Source organism: Syngnathus floridae, chromosome 5 (assembly GCF_059516105.1).
Source record: "Syngnathus floridae isolate MCC-2025c chromosome 5, RoL_Sflo_1.0, whole genome shotgun sequence".
Taxonomy (NCBI): domain Eukaryota; kingdom Metazoa; phylum Chordata; class Actinopteri; order Syngnathiformes; family Syngnathidae; genus Syngnathus; species Syngnathus floridae.
The window spans coordinates 17,901,011-17,925,943 of NC_142417.1; the positions used below are offsets into that span (position 1 = coordinate 17,901,011).

Below are 24,933 nucleotides of genomic sequence, written 5' to 3' on the forward strand. Positions count from 1 at the left end.
CAAAGCCGTATCTCATAGCTCGGACAAACCAAAGCCGTATCTCATGGCTCGGACAAACCAAAGCCGTATCTCATGGCTCGGACAAACCAAAGCCGTATCTCTCGTGCACACAACTTCAGGCCTTTAACTTACTTGTTCCCTTGCTTCGTTGCACTGCCGGGTCCCATCAATCCACCTCTGTCAGACGAAGGCAAACCTAAGATGCTGGCCCAGCGAAGAATTCTCTTCCCAGGACTTGCTTCTCCAGGTCCTCCTAACGGACACTGGCTTGTCGACAATGCAGCACGTCTGTCAGGTTCAGAATCAGCAAAAGGATCAGCAGACAAAACCAGTGAGGCAGAATGTTGAGTCTTTTCTCGCGAGGAGTGCAATCAGACTTACAGCAGTCCCGAAATACACTAAAAATCTGTTTTACACTCCTCGCTCTTTTTATTTGGAAATGCCCTACCCACAGTGTGAGACGATTAGCCCTTAAGGGGGGGGGGAAGAGATTGTGGCTTCGTCTCGTAAGAAAAGAAACAAAAAGTAACGCACAAAGTGTTGCGTGCAGATATGGCTATATCAGCAAAACAGTTTAAGCGGTATACCGAGAGATAAAAAGAGAAAGTGACGTTCTTTAAGGAAGATCAGAAGGTTCATGACGCATCGTTTGACGTGTTGTTTTCACGATCTGTTCTGGTGGACGCTGAGCTGTCAGCAGCATCTTGTTTGACACAACCGTCATCTCGCCCCTGACCCAGCCGTAATCCTTCTGTTCTGTTGTACAAGATAAGAATAAGCAAGGTAAAGCAGCAAGCATACTGAACAGTAACATTGTGAATAAGTACTCATTAGAGAACGCATGATAACATATATATACAATTTTTCTAACAATTCCCCCCTGTTTATCATAAGTTCTCGGGGATTAACTTATCACCCACATGGCCACTTCAAAAGATTTTCAGCCAAGGGATCACATTTCGCAAGAACTAACTTACACTTGGGAGGAAATTGAGTCTTAATCGTCAAAGCCAGAGTCACGAAACAAATCGGACAGGTTTACCACAATGGATTCGCTGACAGAGTCGTCACTAGAGAAAGAACTCCCGTCGATCGAAAAGTCATCCCTTTGGAGCAACGGAAAATTCTCAGCTGGTGGAGAGATAGCAGTTGTAATTAGCTTATTAATTAAGGATAGGAGACAAGGAATGCAGCAACATCCACACAGGGTCAAAATGGCAGAGAAAACGGCAATGGAGACCAGGACCGAGGAAACCAGGGTGCAGTACTTTCCGAACACGTTCAACCAGTCGGTCCAAACCTCCGTGTTCACCCCACTGTGTTCCCTCATCCTCCCATTCAAGGTCCTCAGACCCTCAAGGGCCTGGGACAGGCTTCCGTCGGCTGCAGTATTATTTGGAATAAATGTGCAACATTGCTCACCAAACATGGTGCAGACACCGCCCTCTTTTGAGAGTAGCATGTCAAGGGCCATTCGATTCTGGAAAGCCATGAGGGAAGTAGCGGCCAGTTGGGAGTGGACCGCCTTGAAACCCGCCTCGGTCCAGTTTCCAAGCCTCTGCACGTTGTAGTGGATGTAGTTAATCCTGTCAACATTTTTGTTAAGAGTACACCACCAACACAGGGCGGATTCAAAACCAGCTGCTATCTGATTCACCAGCTTATACTCATCCGGTACTCCTCTAGGAACACCAATGGCGTCTATGTAAGTTGGATTAGCTGCGCCCTGCCATTCGGCGTTTCGCTTCGTTCTCGGCCAGTATTCGGGCACTACGGACTTAGCAAAAGATGTTAGATCATAAGAGGACATTGGTATCAAATGAACAGGAAACAATAGGGTTACCAAAGCGCAAAGGCAACCTATCATAAAGTTTGTTACTATTACACCAAAACCAAATATCACTACAAGCAATGGGCAAAAAAGGGGCAGTGACATTGGTCATGGACTCACACCATGGAGTAGGTAGGGCGCCGAGCTTCTCACCAGTACCAGGTAATCTAATGCATGTAAAATTACCCTTAGCTACATCGGACGAAAAAAAGGGTTTATATTTTGTCATAGAGGCAACAGGGTAAACCTTATCCCATTTAAAACAATCATGAGTGGGTGAAATGGATGAGTTTAACATTAAAACAACAGCACACTTAGGAACTATATTTGCAGGTATGATTTTCAAAAGAGGTCTTGGACCCATGCATGCAATGCAACTGGTGTTAGCCATCTTTGTGGCTTGCTCAGCCATAAGAAGCCAGTTGTTGGTTTGACCGCTTATTCCTGTGGAGGCTACAAAATAGCTGTCTATATCAGTGAGGAGCATACTTGTGATTTTTGCTCCTGCTGACAGGGTGTAATTATTTGTAACGGGACAGTCTGTGATCTACATTGTTTTGTTAATGCAAATAGCAATAGGAAAGTGAGGACCAAGCCCACAGTTGAAAACCCCAACAAGAAGTGTTAAACAAGGTGGCATTTGGAGGACGAATTTGACCATCAGGGAGTGTAAGAGTCAAAAGGAGGCTTGTGCCCTGATTCTTCAAAGTCACTCGTTTAGCAAAGAACACAGCCTCTTCACTGGAACCAGAGAGCGGGGTGACCATTTCAAAACTTTTCAAACTTTTCATAGGTAAAATTATAGAAGAAGATGTATTAGGAGCCACAGTAAACATTAATGAGTTATTGTAAGTCCAAGACAAAAGCCATGGTACGCAAGTTGGAACGCGGTCTGGTGTACAAACAACATGATCAAAAGGGGATTTTGTGTTGCGCTTATGTCTAGCAATTTTTCCCCATGAGCCATATTGATTAGAATCAGCGTTGGTAGTTGCCCGAGAGAAGAATGTTCGAGGCTCATGGTACTCCATCCCTCCAAATAAAATAACCCCCGAAAAAAAAAATACAATGGTAACACAAACCAGCAAAAGCAACCAAAAACACATGGCAGACTTTGCGCAGGCCACAGCCCGATTAAAGTACTCACCAAATGACTCTCTAATGCTCATGTTTTTGGATCTCCTCAGAGTCAACACCCTGAGCTTCGGGTTGGTGTCTTGGAAATTGGCTTCTGCTAGCTTTCGTGTCAACCCTGGATCTTGGCACCAGGATCAGGCACTATTACCAGACTTTGCTCACCTTCCGTACTTAGGTTGGGTCTGCGGAGATCACCTTTTTAGAATAAGATAAATACAGAAAACAAATAAATGCAGAAAAAACAATATTCTTTCCCTTCACATTTATGTAATTGGATATAAACCATATGTATTGTCTGAAACGGATACAATAGAGTCGGGAACTTTCCTCTCTGAGGTCTTAAATTGCCTCGTGAAAAAGCTGCAAAACCGTATGTTGTATAAACAGCTTCAACTTGTTTCACCATACCCCACGTCGAGACATGGGTGACCCCATGACTCGAAATAGCAGCCCATTTGAACAAGTTACGAGGCAAGACAGGTTTGCCCAAAGGTCACACAAAAAGACCATCAGTGTTTTTAGTTGCACCCCGTTTTTCCCAAGAGAGTCGTCCACGGGAGGGGCTCTGAGACTGCATGTCAAGCAACACATCAGGGGAGATGTGTGACATCGAATCATGATCAGTGAGAGACGAGAGGACATGAAGCAGGCCTTCTGCAGCGGCCTTAGCGGATTTGTCAGCAAAAGCATTACCAAGAGAAACAGGATCAGATCTTGCAGTGTGAGCAGCACATTTGCAAACCGCCACCTTTAAAGGCAGCCGGACAGCGTCCAAACGTAGAGTTAGTAATGTGGAATGGGTGACGGGCTTCCCTGTAGAAGTTGTCATGCCACGGTTGCACACACACACACACATATCTGCACGCACGCATACACAAAACGGCATACAAAGTTCAGACGAAAGACAACAGACTGTCACAATTTTACAGAGATTACGCACAAACACAGAACACACAAACAAAGGGATTCTAATCCATCTCTCATGTAGCTTCTTTTGATAGAATCTCCTATCGGTAACTGTATAGCAGACGTTTTAGCATATAATCCCATACTCTGCTCTCTCGCTTCTACTTTTTCATGTTGGTGCAGTCGTAGGTGGCCCCTATTGCAGTCATCGACTTGTTAACTGTCGCCGTGTGACTCCCCTATGCATGATTGTGTGAATGTCAAAAATTGAACGTACCTAACTTTCTGACCATCCAACCTCCACTGTGGTACAAAAAACCTTACTATTGTATTGAGTAGGCACATTGAGCAACCTAGCTCCCTCCTGACTGCCAAATGTCCTGTTCTAAAATTTATATAACTCGACCTCTACGTCTTAAGCTTGATGAGCCAAAATATCAGATCTTGCTCTTGTTTCCTACCGTTTTAGCCTATTTGTTTTATCCAAATCCGTTCAATCTCTGATTATAATGCTTTTCTCTGTAGCCCTAAGTATTTTTCAAATTCTTATTTATTTATTTATCAAATCGCCTCAGTTCTGTCAAACTCAGTGCACAATGAACCTCCCTTCCACTTTGAACCAAGCTTCACCAAATTTGGTAACGCCGTAGCAAGGAGTGCGATTTGGTTGTCGGACACTCCAAGTCCATATCTTTTTGCCGCACTTCAGCCTCTCAAGTTGGTGTTCTTTTGTTGTTGCTTCAGAGCAACCCCATCCATCTCTGTTGAATGAGTCCATTGTTCAAATGAGTCAATTTTCATCATTGTGAGTTCCTCCGCTTTTCACTGTCTTTTCTCGTCCCCGAGGATGTTGTCTGTCCTCCGGAGTGTACTTGTCCCCCTCCAAGCACAACAGCAGTCTTTTCTTGTCCTTCGCCAAAGGTCAAAGGTGCTTCAGAGCCAGGCACCATTTTGTGGTTGTTCACGGCTGCAGGCGAAGTCTCGGATTGGGTTTCAGGGACCCTGACACTGTGTAGACTGTGGCACAAATACATCCATTCCACAGACACTCCGATCAATTTGATGGGAAGGGACTTGCTGTCAGCCGTTCAAGCCAGAATTCTGTGTGGGCCAGAGGGAGTGATTATTCAATTTCCAGATGGCATCAGCATCCAGTGCTCACAGCAGCTACAACAACATGGTCAGTGGCTGATGGCGCCCCTACCGGCAGAAGCAGAAACTGCAACCATCTACTGGGCCAGGCTGGAGCCAGAGACCCCTGCTGGTGGCGGCGTGTTCTCGACCTACCTACTGTGGAAGCCTTGGATCTGCTCACTGGCGCCATACCACCCACCTGTTGATCCTTTGCATTGCACTCTATATTATGATTGAAAAAGTGATGATGTATATCGGGATTTGTTTGAAGAAATTGAAGGGCACGTGGGATTTAACTTCATCATGCATTTTGATTGGTAAAGAGGGAGTCGCAGCGGCAACTGAATTGACATATGAACAAATGCAGTGGTTCAAAATGACAGAGAAAGGGGTGCCACACATTTCTCTGCCTCTTGCCCCAGGACACGAGGCCAGACAATTGGGCTCAATGGTCAAGCAGTGAACAGTGCAACAGACCGATTGGCGGAAAACTCACATTCCTAATTTGTACTGGTCTGAGTCTCAGAATGCATACCAAATTAAACAAACCATGGTAGACACAGGATTGCTGGAAATGATGTTGGTGTCCCGCACACACGGTGGGGAGTTAACTGATCATGAGGACGCTGGAGTAATGCTGGCGGCCTTGCCCGACACACTGTGGTCCCAGGGTCCATTTGATGTCGGGTTTTGTCATTCGGTGGCCCCTATTGATCTCCAAATGGATGAGACGCAGCCTATCAAACGGCCTCAATATCGTTGGCCGACAGAGGCGGACCAAGGCATGGAAGACACTCTGTGTGGCCTCTGGGACGCAGGGGTGTTGGAAGTGTCGTGTTCCGAATGGAATACCCCGCTGAGGCCAGTGCGGAAAGCAGATGGGAAAACATGGCGCATGGGACATGATCTGAGAGCAGTAAATGATGTCACCATCACTCCTGTTCTTCCCGTGCCGGACCCGCACCGGATCCTAGCGTCATTGAACCCTGCCTACCAGTGGTTCACAGTGATTGATTTGGCCAATGCCTTCTTCTGCCTTCCGCTTTCCCCCTCAGTGCGGCACGTGTTCGCATTCACCTACAATGGAGTGAAACTGCAATACACTCGCATGCCGCAGGGATTCAAAAACTCGCCAGGTTTGTTCAATCAGGTCCTCAAGGAACTCCTTGAACCATGCCAAATGCCGGATGGCACTTTGTTGTTGCAGTATGTTGATGATCTGTTGATTGCAGCAAAAGACGAGCAGGCGTGTCTTGCAGGAACAAAGAAAGTGTTGTTGTGGTTAGGAGAGAAAGGGTTCAAGGTGTCAAGGAAGAAACTGCAATGCTGTCGCCAACAGGTCACTTTTCTAGGTCGAGTGTTGACCCCTAGTGGCCTCGCCATGTCGCCTGAGCATAGAAACTCCATTCTCCGTCATCCACGGCCCGCCACTGTCCAGGAGATGCTATCATTCCTGGGGTTATGCGGCTATAGCAGACACTACATACCCTGCTTTGCCGACAAAACCGGTGTCCTCCGAGCCCTGGTCCGCGAACAGGGGGCCAGGAATCTCAAGGCTTGCCTGGTTTGGACACCGGAGGCTGCCGAGGTCTTTGTGTCACTGGTGCAGGAGCTGGCCTCTGCTGCGGCTTTGGCCACTCCTGATTACACCCTGCCCTTCCATTTAGATGTCTCCGTTTCAGGAAAAGTTGTGAATGGAGCTCTGTACCAGAAAATGCAGCATGGACGTGCAGTGCTGATGTATTGCAGCGTCCCCTTGGACAACATTGAGCAACGACAACCCGACTGTTCCAGATATGCTGCTGGTCTGGCGAAGATCTTACTCAAAACAGCCCACACAGTCATGGGACATCCCATCTATGTGTTAACTGATCATGTGGTATCCTCATTTGTCGCGTCAGCGGCATTCACGTTGACTCCGCTGCGACAAACACGGTTGTTGAAAATATTGACTGCTCCAAATGTCAACTATGTCCATTCCGGAGTGAACATGGCGGATCAATTGTTGGTGGGTCCACATGAGTGTGCATTAAAGGTCCAGACAGTGACAAAAGTCCGACCTGACCTCTATTCCACTCCGCTCGGGCACGGTCGGGTGGTGTTCACTGATGGCTGCTGTTGGAGAGACAAAGAGGGCTCCCTCCATGCGCCCGCGGCTGCGGTCGAGTGGAGGGATGGTTCCTTCCAGCCTCTTAAAGTGATGAAGCTCACCACCCGCCGATCAGCCCAGGCGGCAGAAGTCTTTGCCTTGGTGTTAGCCTTGCGGCAGTGTAAGGGGGAAGCCGTGACCATCTATTCTGACTCTGCCTATGCGGTGTCGGCGGCCTTAATCGATCTGGTAGGGTGGCTACAGAACGGGTTCACAACGGCCAGAGGCCCAGAGATTGCACACAAGGACTTGATGTTGCAGCTGTTTGAGGCGTTGAAATACCCAAGCGAGGTGGCCGTTGTCAAAGTGCCTGGTCACTCTAAAGCTGACACCCTAGTGGCCAGGGGAAACCAAGCGGCTGATGAATTGGCCAAACAGACGGCCGGGTACGGCAGGGCAGCGGACATGATGGTGTCCCACGGTCCAGTGATTGTGGACGGGGAACACCCCGACTCCTGTTTGCCTCTGTCGCTTTCACATGCCGATCTGTGTGCCGCCCAGGATGCCGCGTCCCCGCAACAAAAATCAGTCTGGCTGGCAGCAAAGGCTGTCAAACGATCAGATGGCTTGTGGGTAGGACCCAAAGGCCAGCCCGCTCTTCCGGAAGAGCAGAAGAGAAGCTAATGGCGGAGGTCCTGGCACAAGCACACACACCTTCCCATGTGGGCCACCATGCCATGATGATCCGTCTCCGGAGTTGGTGGCATCCCAGACTCTCGGACGTGGTCTGGAATTTCGTTGCGGATTGTGAGTCCTGCCAGACGTTCAATGCACGCCCTACGTTGAAGCCAAAGCCCGGCCTGTTTCAGCCGGCCCCGTGGCCGGGGGCAGAGGTGATCATTGATTTTACCGACATGAGTACAAGAGTGAATGGGAAACGCTTTTTGCTTGTGATGGTTGACGCTTACTCAGGCTGGCCTGAGGCATATCCGTGCTCGAAAGAAGATTCTACTGCTGTGATCAAGGCTTTGATCACCCATTACATCCCCACGCATGGTTTCCCGGCCCTAATCCGCTCTGACAATGGTACACACTAACAACAAAGCCTTGGCCAAGGTAGAATCAATTTTGGGGTTGAAGCATCGATTCGGCTGTGTCTACCATCCTCAGAGTCAGGGCGGAGTTGAACGTATGAATCGAACACTAAAGGAGAAATTAGCCAAAATTATGGCTCAAACGACAATGAATTGGCTCCAAGCGCTCCCGCTTGCCTTGTTGTCTGTGCGGCAATCCGTTAACAGGCGCACTGGATTCGCACCGTTTGAATTGATGACGGGTCGTCTAATGCCGGGACCAGCAACGACGCTCGTCCCACCAGAGGATGTTACGGTACCAAATTTGTCTCATGCAACATACTGGTCCTATTTGTCTGCTTTGGTGTCCAGTGTTTCTGCACAGATTGGAGAGAAATCCGCTGCGGCCGCGGCGGAGGAAGGCGTGTCGGCGGAGAAACAGCTCACGCCGTACGTGTACGTCCGAGTCATCTACAGAAAGTGGACGGACCCCCGGTGGAAGGGCCCCTTTCATGTCTTGGCCAGGACGTCTCACGCGGCCCAGCTCGACTTCAAAGGACGCCGGTGGTATCACTACTCACAACTCCGTCCGGCCCCAGAGTTTGTTCCGTCAGGATGAAGGTATTCCTGTTTGGCCGTGTCCCGGACCCGGCCAAAAGGGGGGGGGACAGAAGGAACAATACGGAAAAGGAAAGATTTTTCGGAATTTTCAGAATTATTTTTAGTAGGAGTGCTATGTGTGAGTTGTCTTTTTGTGTGGGCATTGATGACAATTGATGAGACCATCCAGCAGAAAACGTCCCAAATTCAAAATTCACCCACCAACAGACAATACCGATGCAGAGGAAAAGTAGTCTATGAAGCTGAGGTGAACACAACAGAAGAGCTCTCACGAGAGGAACAGGAAGGTTTGAGACAGAGATGTGACAGCAAAAATTGGCAAACGTATGTCACGTTGTCTAATTGGACAGAGACCAACCAAACATTTCATGACAAATTGGAAAAGTACCAGAGAAGGGTGTGGAGGAACCAAATTCAACAAGTAAAGAAAGTATTGGATTCAGCCCCACCCGATAGAGAAGGGACATGTATTTACCAATGTAAAGAAGATGGACAGTTTGTTGTTGCTTCATGTCATGGACAAAAGAAGTTAACATATGGAGAAATGTGGTTGTTTTATTCTCAATGCTCAGGGAATGAGTTTGGTTTGTTCTCGGTTGAGAGGGCATTGGAGAGTCACGGCATACAATTATCCACTCAGATGACGCAGATGGCGGTGAAGGTAAGTCAAGGGAGGTTGAACGATAAATTGAAAAACCCCGCCCCAATCAAGGAACCGTTGTGGTACTGTAATGGAACAGGGTGCCCCACAGCATATTACAATGTGTCTGAGTACCATTTAAACATCCGGTCCAAAAGACAAGTGGTGACTGGGGTCACTCAGACACACCGCGGACTCTGCGAACCGGTTCAATCATTCAAATGGGGGATCCAGGTTTGCATCCCTAAAAATGTGACAGTACAAATTACCATACCGTTTGATAGTTTGGTAAACGGGCAGATTAGAGGACAAGATTATCGGGATTATGATTGGTATTTGACCAACGAGTTGGTAAACAGGGTTTGGAAAAATTTGGTATGGGACACCAAAGATTGGTATAAATCATGGGGGGACTAGTGTTCAAGCAAAACAACATCAGCAAATGATAAAAGGGGACAAAACACAGACAGGCATCACCTTGTGGGTTAATACTTCGCACGATTTACATTTGGGAAGCCGCACAATTGGATGCTGGGGTTTCCAGTTAAACATATATATGTATGGATACCCGTATTGGCAGGTGTTCCTATGTCAAGGTGAGGATGCCGAACAAGAAATATCCTTGAGTCCCTCGACAAACCCTCGAATCCTCGCAAAAGCAGTCAGGAGCGTAGATGATTAGTTTAGGATCACCACGGGAGTCACTGCTATAAATAATAATTGGCTTTTGATGGCAGAACAAGCTGCTAATACTACTGGTGAAGATTGTGTGGTCTGTCTTAAGGCAAAAGTAGTGTTAAAAATTGTACCAGCGGCAGTAGAATCATCTTGTATCTTACAGGTGTTGACCCAGCCCAGTACTAGTGGTAATTGTTTGATTTATGAGGATATTTTCCCAGTCGTAGGCTTGGAAAAAAGAAAGCCCATTTTTAACAACCATGTGACTCAACAAAATATGACATGTTTAAAGTTAAAGGGAACCGGCATAAGTATTGGGACAATAGATCCCACATGGTGCAAAGTCAATTTGTCACTGAATGTAACCTCTCCTCTCTCTCGTGCAGACATCTGGTTGTGGTGTGGTGATGACAAATTATATGATCGCTTGCCGAAGAACACATCAGGTACCTGTGCCCTCGTGTCTTTGATCATGCCTGTGGTGGTTGTCCCCATTGAAATACAGAATCTCAATTGGGACCTGGAGTTCCCACTGGCGGAGCTCCTGAAGCGAGCCAAAAGAGACGTTTTGCCCCCGTGGTTGAACGACGACGATCCAACATATATTGACGCTATAGGAGTGCCCCGGGGTGTACCAGATGAGTATAAACTCGCTAATCAAGTGGCCTCGGGACTCGAAAGTATCTTCCTATGGATCACCCCCAATAAAAATGTAGACCGTATTAATTACGTTCATTACAATGTCCAACGACTGGGTAATTATACAGCTGAATCATTCGCCGCAGTTCATGAACAATTGGCTGCAACGTCGTTAATGGCGTTCCAAAATAGAATTGCGTTGGACACGCTATTGGCTAAGGAACATGGTGTATGTGGAATGTTTGGTGATGCATGTTGTACTTTTATCCCAAACAACACGGCACCAGGGGGCCGACTGACCAGGGCGTTGGAAGGACTAAGGACACTGAAAAAAAAGATGAAAGATCATTCAGGTGTACACACCGATATTTGGTCTGATTGGATGAAAACGTTTGGAAACTGGAAAGGGCTCATCATGTCTGTGCTTGTTGCTGTGGCTATTTTCACTACATTTATGATGTTATGCGGTTGTTGTTGTATTCCATGTATTAGATCGCTCATTGTCCGGTTGATCGAGAAAACCGTTGGCCCGTTGCCACCGATGGGGCAATATACCCTGTTGACTCAACATGAGCCGCAGGGGGAAGGAAGGATCGACAGCTGGTGGCTGTTTGCTAGGATAACGGGTGATGACCTCATAAATGAGGTCATGAGAGGGAATAAAGGGAAATGTGCTTTTGGGAGTTTGCAAACATATTTTTAAGGTTGTGTTAAAATTATAATCATATTAATATCTAGTATTGGAGTGCTCGTGTGGATTGGTGGGGGCCGAGGAATGTGCAGGCAAACTGCATGAACTTGTTTTCTTCGAAGTGTTGTGGAATAGGCCCGGATAGGGAGTACCGGAGGAGACCATCTCAAGGTCGGTGAGGAACGAGAACAACAGCACGTCTATGAGACCGGCCTTCGAGGGGAAAACCCAATCGTCTGACCTCAGCGACACCTGGACCGGGGAGGAGATGGCCATCGACCAATCATCTCACAATATTTTGCATGCTTTAATATTCATATTGTGTTTCTTTAAAACTGGGCAACCCGGAAGAATGTGTCGTCTTTTGGTGGTCACAAAAACGCACGAGTTTTAGTGTGAGGGACCCGGGACCCAGGCCTGTATTAGTGCGCTTTGTCAGGAATAAATAATTGGTAAATTTGGTCTAATTGATCTACTGTTCTTTTCTTTGACAGAACGAACTCGCAGAATTGTTAGGTGCGCCAGTGTGTGGATTAGGACATAGCAATTTATGTGTTAAGTGTTGATCGCAATTTGGAGTCAGATCAATAACTAGAATCCGTAACCTAACACTGTTAGCCTGCAATTGTCCAAATCAAAAATGTTTTCTTTTAACTGTCTTTCTTTTGAACCTCTAAATCTCTCGTGTTGCTAACATATCTACACCAGAACAAAATATTTACCACAGTATAACACCAAATGTATTCGAAAATTCATTGTCATAAAGTGTCGTATTATTACTATCGTCCACTATCTGTCCTACTCACTCCCTCCTTTTGAGGCTTGGCAACGCCCATGCCTCACACCTTGACAAACTTTTTGGAAGAATGCGTTCTTTACTACATACGATTCCATCATCATTTAATTTGACTTTCTTTCCAAAACGCTTCTCAATTTCTCAGTTCACACATCTTCTACATGTGTTACTGGTTCTCCAGTTTTTTCTAGTTAATTATCAATCCAAAAGCTACGTGTTTCTTTCTAACATTCAACCGGCTCAAAATCACTCTTTCATCAAAGTCGCTCTACTAATTTCCCATAGTAGTCGCCAACGACTTCAACCATTCAACCTTTCATTCAGGCAATCATTCATCAATGCTCATCATATGCATCTCACACAGTCTCCAAAAAGGAGTCTTCCTATCACATTGGTCCCAATTCATCCAAGCTCACCACACAACATTCATATATCATTTTCAACTCACGTTTCCTGGTAGAACAATCCACCAGTCCAAAAAAAACTTAACTAAAACAAACAACTAGCAAATTTATCCGAATTTTTTCTTTGTTTTTAAATTTGAAGAACTCAATCTCTCAGATTTAACTTGCATTTAGAATTTTGTATAATCTTATAACCCAACCAATCAATTATTCCTATTAAATGTAGCATTGCAAAATCTTAAATTCACAATTTAGCTCCTTCCAATTCCTGAAAGCATGTTCTGTCGTTCCTTTTTTTTTTTTTTCTTCATCGAATTTCTCATGTGAGCTCGACACTTAACATGCACTAGTGTGGATTAGTTTCTGCTCGCAAACAGATTTCTCTCTTTTCCTCTCATTTTTATCTGTCAAAATTGTTTCTGTTCTGCGGTGTAAATTGAATAGACAACAGTCTAGCAAATTTCTTTATACTAAAAGTTTAGCCAATACTTCATCAATTTGGGACTTTAACTTTAACTTTAACACATACGCACACACATGCACAGCTCTCGCGTGCGGAAGGTAGGTCTCAGCAACATTGATTCGTCACAGGCTGGCTATTTCCTGTGGTCGATCATGAGCTGGTCCCTCCCATGCACACGAGGACAGCACATGCTAATTTTATTTATTTATCTTCTAGAAGCAAGTTGCATTTCTTTACCACTTGATTTGCATATTTTAACTTTAGTGGAACACAATTTGATCTCTAGTCATTTGTAATTTGGGCACACAAACAGCATTGTCATACTTCTTGGATGGGCAGGACTTCTAATAATCTAAAAAATTCTAATAATCTGACAATGACATGTTTTGCTGTCATATGGGCATCTATTCTATCTTTCTCTGTATGAGCATAAGCGGTCAAAGAGGAGGAAGCTTGTCATGCTAAAAATTTGGCTTTTCCTCTGCTCCCTCCTCCACCCTTTGATTGGTATTGTTTTGCAAAACGACACACTCGTGCAAAGTGTCCTCGTCTCCCACAGTTCCAACAGTTGTCTGAATCTGATGGGGGTTTTGATTTGAATGGTGGCTTGCGACGTTGTTGGTATCTAACTCTTCCTCTGCCCCTTTGGGAACTTTGGTAGAAGATCGTTGTATCTTCATTTAGACCATTATCATCATCTAGATGAAATACATCAAAACTTCTGCCTTTCTCAATCCCTTTGTCAGCGTCTCTGGGCCACTGCATGTTTTGTGTAAACCAAGCAGTGTCCGCTTCCACCAAGTGTTTCCTCACCCAACTGCCCAAGTCAGGGGGGAAACCAGTGAGGAGCGGAATTTTAAGATGTTGCTGATAAGCACTCTCATCTGCATCATTGAATGGGATGCCACTATGTACCCAGAATTATTTTTCAAATCTCAATTGAATGGCGGCTTCATCACTTTTCAACTTTCTATCTTTTGTCTTTTGGATTTGTTCTCTTCTTTCTTGTGAAGCTTTCAACCACATTTTAGCACAATCCAATTCTCTCTCTTTTCTTTTCTTTTTCAGTCCATTTTTCTTTCTATCCACACTTCTAAAACATCAACTACTATCTTCCACACTTCAACTTTCAACTTCCCTTCTACTCCATACTTTTTCTTCCATTTTGGCATATATTGCATACAATTAAGAAATCTACTCGCCATGTACTTCTCATCTCCGTCAAGAGGTAGAGATTTACCGTTTTTATTTCCCATCTTAATTCTAGTAGTTTTAGGTTATATAATTTCTTTTTCTCAAAAATATTATTATTATTATTACTTATTTATTTCTTTTATGTCTTTGAGGATCCTCAATGCAGGTTTAAATTGACCTTTCAACAAATTACTAGCCTGTATTATTGCCGTGGATCAATGCTAGAACTGCTATTTAGTCAATTTATCCTACTAGTCACACACTCAATCACACAAACTCCAGCGCTTTTTTAGGCCTCATAGCTCGGACAAACCAAAGCCGTATCTCATAGCTCGGACAAACCAAAGCCGTATCTTATGGCTCGGACAAACCAAAGCCGTATCTCATGGCTCGGACAAACCAAAGCCGTATCTCATAGCTCGGACAAACCAAAGCCGTATCTCATAGCTCGGACAAACCAAAGCCGTATCTCATGGCTCGGACAAACCAAAGCCGTATCTCATGGCTCGGACAAACCAAAGCCGTATCTCTCGTGCACACAACTTCAGGCCTTTAACTTACTTGTTCCCTTGCTTCGTTGCACTGCCGGGTCCCATCAATCCACCTCTGTCAGACGAAGGCAAACCTAAGATGCTGGCCCAGCGAAGAATTCTCTTCCCAGGACTTGCTTCTCCAGGTCCTCCTAACGGACACTGGCTTGTCGACAATGCAGCACGTCTGTCAGGTTCAGAATCAGCAAAAGGATCAGCAGACAAAACCAGTGAGGCAGAATGTTGAGTCTTTTCTCGCGAGGAGTGCAATCAGACTTACAGCAGTCCCGAAATACACTAAAAATCTGTTTTACACTCCTCGCTCTTTTTATTTGGAAATGCCCTACCCACAGTGTGAGACGATTAGCCCTTAAGGGGGGGGGGAAGAGATTGTGGCTTCGTCTCGTAAGAAAAGAAACAAAAAGTAACGCACAAAGTGTTGCGTGCAGATATGGCTATATCAGCAAAACAGTTTAAGCGGTATACCGAGAGATAAAAAGAGAAAGTGACGTTCTTTAAGGAAGATCAGAAGGTTCATGACGCATCGTTTGACGTGTTGTTTTCACGATCTGTTCTGGTGGACGCTGAGCTGTCAGCAGCATCTTGTTTGACACAACCGTCATCTCGCCCCTGACCCAGCCGTAATCCTTCTGTTCTGTTGTACAAGATAAGAATAAGCAAGGTAAAGCAGCAAGCATACTGAACAGTAACATTGTGAATAAGTACTCATTAGAGAACGCATGATAACATATATATACAATTTTTCTAACAATTCCCCCCTGTTTATCATAAGTTCTCGGGGATTAACTTATCACCCACATGGCCACTTCAAAAGATTTTCAGCCAAGGGATCACATTTTGCAAGAACTAACTTACACTTGGGAGGAAATTGAGTCTTAATCGTCAAAGCCAGAGTCACGAAACAAATCGGACAGGTTTACCACAATGGATTCGCTGACAGAGTCGTCACTAGAGAAAGAACTCCCGTCGATCGAAAAGTCATCCCTTTGGAGCAACGGAAAATTCTCAGCTGGTGGAGAGATAGCAGTTGTAATTAGCTTATTAATTAAGGATAGGAGACAAGGAATGCAGCAACATCCACACAGGGTCAAAATGGCAGAGAAAACGGCAATGGAGACCAGGACCGAGGAAACCAGGGTGCAGTACTTTCCGAACACGTTCAACCAGTCGGTCCAAACCTCCGTGTTCACCCCACTGTGTTCCCTCATCCTCCCATTCAAGGTCCTCAGACCCTCAAGGGCCTGGGACAGGCTTCCGTCGGCTGCAGTATTATTTGGAATAAATGTGCAACATTGCTCACCAAACATGGTGCAGACACCGCCCTCTTTTGAGAGTAGCATGTCAAGGGCCATTCGATTCTGGAAAGCCATGAGGGAAGTAGCGGCCAGTTGGGAGTGGACCGCCTTGAAACCCGCCTCGGTCCAGTTTCCAAGCCTCTGCACGTTGTAGTGGATGTAGTTAATCCTGTCAACATTTTTGTTAAGAGTACACCACCAACACAGGGCGGATTCAAAACCAGCTGCTATCTGATTCACCAGCTTATACTCATCCGGTACTCCTCTAGGAACACCAATGGCGTCTATGTAAGTTGGATTAGCTGCGCCCTGCCATTCGGCGTTTCGCTTCGTTCTCGGCCAGTATTCGGCCACTACGGACTTAGCAAAAGATGTTAGATCATAAGAGGACATTGGTATCAAATGAACAGGAAACAATAGGGTTACCAAAGCGCAAAGGCAACCTATCATAAAGTTTGTTACTATTACACCAAAACCAAATATCACTACAAGCAATGGGCAAAAAAGGGGCAGTGACATTGGTCATGGACTCACACCATGGAGTAGGTAGGGCGCCGAGCTTCTCACCAGTACCAGGTAATCTAATGCATGTAAAATTACCCTTAGCTACATCGGACGAAAAAAAGGGTTTATATTTTGTCATAGAGGCAACAGGGTAAACCTTATCCCATTTAAAACAATCATGAGTGGGTGAAATGGATGAGTTTAACATTAAAACAACAGCACACTTAGGAACTATATTTGCAGGTATGATTTTCAAAAGAGGTCTTGGACCCATGCATGCAATGCAACTGGTGTTAGCCATCTTTGTGGCTTGCTCAGCCATAAGAAGCCAGTTGTTGGTTTGACCGCTTATTCCTGTGGAGGCTACAAAATAGCTGTCTATATCAGTGAGGAGCATACTTGTGATTTTTGCTCCTGCTGACAGGGTGTAATTATTTGTAACGGGACAGTCTGTGATCTACATTGTTTTGTTAATGCAAATAGCAATAGGAAAGTGAGGACCAAGCCCACAGTTGAAAACCCCAACAAGAAGTGTTAAACAAGGTGGCATTTGGAGGACGAATTTGACCATCAGGGAGTGTAAGAGTCAAAAGGAGGCTTGTGCCCTGATTCTTCAAAGTCACTCGTTTAGCAAAGAACACAGCCTCTTCACTGGAACCAGAGAGCGGGGTGACCATTTCAAAACTTTTCAAACTTTTCATAGGTAAAATTATAGAAGAAGATGTATTAGGAGCCACAGTAAACATTAATGAGTTATTGTAAGTCCAAGACAAAAGCCATGGTACGCAAGTTGGAACGCGGTCTGGTGTACAAACAACATGATCAAAAGGGGATTTTGTGTTGCGCTTATGTCTAGCAATTTTTCCCCATGAGCCATATTGATTAGAATCAGCGTTGGTAGTTGCCCGAGAGAAGAATGTTCGAGGCTCATGGTACTCCATCCCTCCAAATAAAATAACCCCCGAAAAAAAAAATACAATGGTAACACAAACCAGCAAAAGCAACCAAAAACACATGGCAGACTTTGCGCAGGCCACAGCCCGATTAAAGTACTCACCAAATGACTCTCTAATGCTCATGTTTTTGGATCTCCTCAGAGTCAACACCCTGAGCTTCGGGTTGGTGTCTTGGAAATTGGCTTCTGCTAGCTTTCGTGTCAACCCTGGATCTTGGCACCAGGATCAGGCACTATTACCAGACTTTGCTCACCTTCCGTACTTAGGTTGGGTCTGCGGAGATCACCTTTTTAGAATAAGATAAATACAGAAAACAAATAAATGCAGAAAAAACAATATTCTTTCCCTTCACATTTATGTAATTGGATATAAACCATATGTATTGTCTGAAACGGATACAATAGAGTCGGGAACTTTCCTCTCTGAGGTCTTAAATTGCCTCGTGAAAAAGCTGCAAAACCGTATGTTGTATAAACAGCTTCAACTTGTTTCACCATACCCCACGTCGAGACATGGGTGACCCCATGACTCGAAATAGCAGCCCATTTGAACAAGTTACGAGGCAAGACAGGTTTGCCCAAAGGTCACACAAAAAGACCATCAGTGTTTTTAGTTGCACCCCGTTTTTCCCAAGAGAGTCGTCCACGGGAGGGGCTCTGAGACTGCATGTCAAGCAACACATCAGGGGAGATGTGTGACATCGAATCATGATCAGTGAGAGACGAGAGGACATGAAGCAGGCCTTCTGCAGCGGCCTTAGCGGATTTGTCAGCAAAAGCATTACCAAGAGAAACAGGATCAGATCTTGCAGTGTGAGCAGCACATTTGCAAACCGCCACCTTTAAAGGCAGCCGGACAGCGTCCAAACGTAGAGTTAGTAATGTGGAATGGGTGACGGGCTTCCCTGTAGAAGTTGTCATGCCACGGTTGCTCCACTGCTGAGCAAAAACGTGCACTGTAGCAAAAGCATACTGACTATCAGTCCAGATAGTGATGGACTTGTTTGCAAACAATTTGCAGACCCCAGTCAAAGCAATGAGCTCAGCGGCCTGTGCTGACATATAGGATGGCAGTTCAGCAGCCTCCAAGACTTCGCCGGCAGTAACAACAGCATACCCAGTAAGGGTCACACCAGATTCATTTTTCTTAGAAGACCCATCAACAAAACCCACATGACCATCTGGCAGAGGCGTATCTTCCAAATCAGGCCGAGCCTTTGCAATCTGTTGGGCAGCATCGACACAATCATGGAATCCGCCGTCGTCAGGAAGGGGAATGAGAGTGGCAGGATTGAGTGTTGTGCATCTTTCAACGGTCAGATGCAGCTGAGACAGCAACGTAGCCATGCAAGAAAGATGACGTGCAGGCGACAGAAAACTCACTCACTCACTCACTCACTCACTCACTCACTCACTCACTCACTGACTCACTCACTCACTCACTCACTCACTCACTCACTCACTCACTCACTCACTCACTCACTCACTCACTCAATCAATCACACAGGTGTTAACTAATTTGTAATTATATTGCAAGCAATTCCTAATCCTACTTTACCTTTGTATAAGGCACAGGTGTCAAATTGTGCTTCATATTCATGTCATTACTCGAATTGCAAATTATCTTCCCTCTTAATAATGTTGTAAGTTTAAATATAAGACCAGTTCGTATTTGTCTGATTTGAAAGCGAGTTACTCGTCAGCTTGTTTTGCAACTCCCACAATATGAGGCGCTCACACATCTACTAGGGTATACCAGTCATACCAGCCCTCCAAAAGAAGCCATGACTACACCGCGGCCCGCGAACAAATGAGTTTGACACCCCTGGCACAAGGGATAGCCTTCTCATTGATCAATCGCGTATCTTAAATCATGCTTTTCCTCCTTTGAAGCGACCATGTACTTCAAACCCAAACGGCACCATTTTATAGGGAAAAAATTTGTCGAATTTATTCGTTGTCGACATAATACTGGTCGCAAATTTGCATGTAGAGCATTTTTGAGTTGTTGATCATAGACATAAGTTGAACACTCTTTCTGGTCTGTGTCTAAAGTCTTCAAACAACTTATCTTGTTTTTGTTTAGTTCGGCCAATGTCTGTGTAATTTGCTCTACGTTGGAATTTTATTTTTATCCTGCCCAATAGTTGGTCAATTTGTATTTGTAATGGCACCCTGTTATATTCCAATGGACGGCCCTGGAGATCAAAAGGACTCTAGGTGCCTTTAACGCTTGCCCAATGTTTGGTTAAGGATGCCATGAAAACCTGTTGTACTTCATCACCTCTCAAATTATAGGAAGCAATGAGTTTTTTAATTTGGGGTACAAAGAGGGAAAGGATGGTTCGCTTTGCCGTGCCACAATATCTGTCTTTGTAATTTGATCATTTTTCTCATCTTCATTCATCACATTCTTAGCTGCGATTCTTAAGCGAGCTCGCGCTGACACTGTGTCATCATCTTCCTGTCAGTGCAACAGCAAGTTCTTTTTTATCTTTTCTTCGTCTTCCTTATCTTTCAATTTTCCTCTCATCTGGGAAAATGAGAATGTAATTTTGCTTTTTAATTTTTAATTTTAAGTCTTGCAAAATTGCTATATCCTTACTGCACCGAGATAAACTGTTAAACATATCTTTAAAAAAAAACAATCTATGCTCCTGCAGAGACTCTTCAAAATGGGACCCAAATGTCAGATTACAAATCAAACCTCCTCCTTCACTCTCACATTTTTTGATAGAACAGTCTATTTAGCTAGACACTGTCATATCATACTAAATAATGGCCTGCAAATTAAATATAGTGTTGTTGCTGTGGTCCCTCAAAACATGTGACTAGAATTCGGACAATTACTAACCCCCATCAATTGATAAATTATCTCCTCACTAAAGTCCTAGCCTGTTAAGCTATCTGCATCAAGAAGACATTTGCAATGCAGGGGATTAGAGAATAATAATGACACCATTGATTTCTAATCATTAACCTAATTTTATCCAGTTCTACAATGTATGTTTTCTCTTACTCTCACATTTTTATGAGGGTTGGGCACTCTCCTCGTCGGATGAGTTTCTGCCCACAACCGTCATATTATTCTATAATTTCAAATTTTTACATTTAACAATGCAAATCTGATAAACCATTGTCTAGCACACCGTTTTCGTGCACCAATTTAACGCAATTCCAACCTTTATAACGAACTGATACACAAAGACAAACATACACAGAAACAAACACACGGGCCCACAACATAGACATGACATGACAGCTGATAACAAGGGTGGGGGGAGCAACTGAAGTGCGGAGAGCCTCGCCACGTCGCATAATGCAACCACCTCTGTCCAAAATATGCATTTGTCAAGATATTTTATATTTTCGGTGTCGACCCCTTGCATTTTAATTCATGTCGGGGTAGCGGCTTTTGTTTGCTATTTGATTTTCCCATGGTTTATTTCTCTAAATTTCGGAGTTGGCAATTCGAATGGCACCTACAGTGTCCTAAAGCCAATTTAATTCACAGAACAGTGGTTAAATGTCTCCTTTCCTCTACTCTCACAAAACCACTGTTTACATAAAGGAGAGCTCAAATGAGATCACTCTCAGTCAAACCATACACACACTCACACAATGCGCATTCTTATCGTCTCACAGGCAAGCAGGGGAGCCCGCCCTCCCGTGGATTTTAACAAACTCTTTAACCTTCCTATTGTGCAAGGAAAACTTATCTTTACCTTTTTCTCAAAGTAATATAAAACCTATCTTTTCATGGAGAAAGAAGCCAAACCAGCTAAACAAGGGTTAAGGAAAACCCATCACAGATGGCAGCAGAAAACTAACACATTAGGAAGGTTAGTGAGGAGGCCCCACGACACCTCAGCGGGATTTAACTGCTCCAACTACCTGTACGTCTTTACTTCTTTAGAAAACAGAGGAGTCTGCCCTCCTATGGAATTTAACTGACGTTTACGTCAGGGGACTCCAGCATCCCATACAGAATTTAACTGTTTCTAAATGCACTTGATAGGGTCTAGAATTGTCAAGGTTTCAAGTGACCTCTTGCCACTACACTTTCATTCCTTTCAACAGAATCAAGATTCGTACTCACAGTCTGCTGGGCCTTCTCCTCGGATGATCTCGTCAACCACTCCGGTGTCCAACCGACTGATCGAGACAGCCCCGTGAAAAGGGTTTCTCTATCTATATGCCTTGGCCAAGGACTTGTCCTGCGTCGAAAAGTCGGCCGGAACCCCGAAATAGGTCTATTGAGACCCCGGAACGAGCCCCCAAAAATCTGTCAGGTTCAGAATCAGCAAAAGGATCAGCAGACAAAACCAGTGAGGCAGAATGTTGAGTCTTTTCTCGCGAGGAGTGCAATCAGACTTACAGCAGTCCCGAAATACACTAAAAATCTGTTTTACACTCCTCGCTCTTTTTATTTGGAAATGCCCTACCCACGGTGTGAGACGATTAGCCCTTAAGGGGGGGGGGGGGGGAAGAGATTGTGGCTTCGTCTCGTAAGAAAAGAAACAAAAAGTAACGCACAAAGTGTTGCGTGCAGATATGGCTATATCAGCAAAACAGTTTAACCGAGAGATAAAAAGAGAAAGTGACGTTCTTTAAGGAAGATCAGAAGGTTCATGACGCATCGTTTGACGTGTTGTTTTCACGATCTGTTCTGGTGGACGCTGAGCTGTCAGCAGCATCTTGTTTGACACAACCGTCATCTCGCCCCTGACCCAGCCGTAATCCTTCTGTTCTGTTGTACAAGATAAGAATAAGCAAGGTAAAGCAGCAAGCATACTGAACAGTAACATTGTGAATAAGTACTCATTAGAGAACGCATGATAACATATATATACAATTTTTCTAACAACGTCCTCCTTCGTCAGCCAGATAGCGGGTATGAGGGATCCCGGGTTTCGGCACCAAAATGTTAGAGATTTGCTCACTCAAACAATATTTTGCAAGAACCACACGGGAGACAAGCAAGTCCTTTTTAGACACCTGCAGGTGGAGAGTTCACTCGTTTAAGGAATGAAGTCTGAACCCTCGTTCCTGCGAGGGGATATTTATTAAGAGAAACAGAGTGGGGGTTTGGGTAAACTGGCTAAAGCCCTTGTCCTCTAGTCTAAACATGTCAGGGGATGTTTTACGACCTTGTGATAAGGAGGACAAGGTAAGGTATTTATTACCTGTTGCACTCCAACATAATCCCATGATAAAGATAACCTGGAAAACCCTAACAATTGCTTTCAGAGAATATAGTCAAACAAAAATGTATATACATCAACATGCCAAGATCTGGGAAAAAAGCTGGTAAAAACCAAAATATCTTTAAATTTGAGAGGCGACGATGCTCTGACCGAAATTGATACAATTGGAGTCCCTAGAGGAGTTCCTGATTAATAAGAATTAAATGACCAAATTGCAGCAGGATGGGAGTCCTCCATTTGCTGCTGGTGAACGATGAACAAGAACGTAGACAGGATAAATTACATCCATTACAACATGCAGAAATTGGGCAAACGGACACAAGTGGGGCTCGAGGCAGTGCATGAACAGCTAGCCACGCCTTCCCTAATGTCGATCCAGAACCACAATGCTCATGATATGTTGTTGCCTGAGAAAGGAGGCGTCTGCGCAATGTTTGGAGAACAATGCTGCACTTTCATCCCCAACAACACCGCCCCTGATGGGAGCCTGACGGATTGCAGGCCTGTGATCCCTCAAAACGAGGATGAAAGAGCGCTACAGGTGGATGACTGCTTTTGGGAAGTATAACGCCCTTGTGTCCTCAATTTTACCATCAGTTGCAGTGTTGCTGCTATGCTCACCTTGTATGGATGTTGCATACCGTGTCTTCGTGCTCTGTTTAATCGTCTCGTCACTACAGTAATATCGCCCATGGAGGACGAGATTGCTCAGATATACCTAATGTCTGAGCGGCGACATGATGATGTTGATGGCAAAATACCTGCATCTGTGTTACCAGACTTTTCCCAAATCCGTGGGATTCTGAATGATGACATCGCAACGTTTATCCTTTGGTGTAAACATATTTGTCCTCATGAATGTGATCCGACGACTGAGAGTCGAGAAAAGGGGTTGTTTACGGTGATGTGTGAATTTGAGCAAATATGTGATAAACAGTGGGGAAATGTCAGGATAATTAGTTTTGTAGAAGCGCTGGCCAGCCTGAACCGGAGGTCTCATACCTTCGCTCAAGGCCAACACATCTGCCAGGTTTTAGGGAGTTCTTATACTCCCTTCCTTGTCTTATCTGTGAGAGGCCCTCACTAGCTATGCACAGGACACCTTTGTTCCTTGTTTAGCTAAAGAGAAGTTCTTTATTATACCTTGTAGTTTCTATTTATGAATTGTTGTTGACCGGGACAGTTTTTAAGTTATCCCATATTTACTCAATGTTTGGTTAAGTAGACTTCATGCAAGTTATCTCACATCTACTTAACGTTTGTTGGAGTGTATGCACGAGAGGTATCTGATGATTTACTCATCATTATTATTGTGTGAAACGTAGCAAGAAAGTCTAGAGCATTGTTTTACAGGGACACGGCATCCAGGAGTTGGATATCAACACTGTGCTGTCACAGTCAAGGATGCCGACCCTTACCGCCCTGGACTTGTACTGTGATCAGCTATTCTGGACAAACAATGTGACTGTTAAAGGACGAACAATACCGCAAGTGGTCTACACAGAGAGACCAGCTGGAGTGAATTACACATGTTACATCCAAGGTAACGTGACCCACGTCTGCGTTAACGATGACTGCTCTCCAGGAGGAGACTGGATGGGAGCTTTGGACATCACCGATGAGTGTCAAGATAAGAGAGCCATTTCAGGTGGTGAGGGCTCTCCAACCAACATGGCTACACCATCGAACGGAACATACTTCATACAGAATGGCTGGTGGCTTTGTGGTCACAAGGTTTATCCGATGCTGCCCGCCAACTGGACAGGAGTGTGTGCACCAGTGTGGGTGACGGACCACACCTACAGGATACGACATCATCAGCTGACAGAAGCACACAACTCTTCTGGACGTCGACACAGGGCAGTTGCAACCTTCGACCCTCATGACCCTGTCTGGGGTGCAAACGTTCCAGACGACCATAAAGTATGGTCCGTCGGAGACAAAGTTGTCCTTGCGGTCTTTCCTCAGATTGGGGTTGGGAAACTATCGCTCTTCATCGAGACACTGAACTATCATTTTCAATCCTTTGTGAATCTCTCACTGCAAATCAACGATGGACAAAATAGAGTGATTCAGGCTATTAGACTGATGGTCTTGCAAAACATGATGGTTCTGGACTTGTTGA

At 44.9% G+C, this 24,933-nt stretch overlaps 1 protein-coding gene and 2 long non-coding RNA genes across 3 annotated transcripts; 1 reads left to right on the forward strand and 2 right to left on the reverse strand.

Moving 5' to 3' along the window:
- Positions 1-344: 344 nt before the first annotated feature.
- LOC148398429 (uncharacterized) lies at positions 345-3,879 on the reverse strand. Its single transcript, XR_015858807.1, has 2 exons — positions 2,979-3,879; positions 345-756 (listed from the first exon to the last, which is right to left on the reverse strand). It is a non-coding gene; the product is annotated as an uncharacterized LOC148398429 (long non-coding RNA).
- Positions 3,880-9,431: 5,552 nt separating this feature from the next.
- LOC148398430 (endogenous retrovirus group FC1 Env polyprotein-like) lies at positions 9,432-11,366 on the forward strand. Its single transcript, XM_088375371.1, has 3 exons — positions 9,432-9,452; positions 10,273-11,221; positions 11,329-11,366. Exons 1-3 carry the CDS (start codon positions 9,432-9,434, stop codon positions 11,364-11,366), a joined length of 1,008 nt encoding a protein of 335 aa, XP_088231497.1.
- A 3,703-nt stretch (positions 11,367-15,069) lies between these two features.
- On the reverse strand, positions 15,070-18,652 carry LOC148398431 (uncharacterized). The gene is made up of 2 exons (XR_015858808.1): positions 17,704-18,652; positions 15,070-15,481 (listed from the first exon to the last, which is right to left on the reverse strand). It is a non-coding gene; the product is annotated as an uncharacterized LOC148398431 (long non-coding RNA).
- Positions 18,653-24,933: the final 6,281 nt, after the last annotated feature.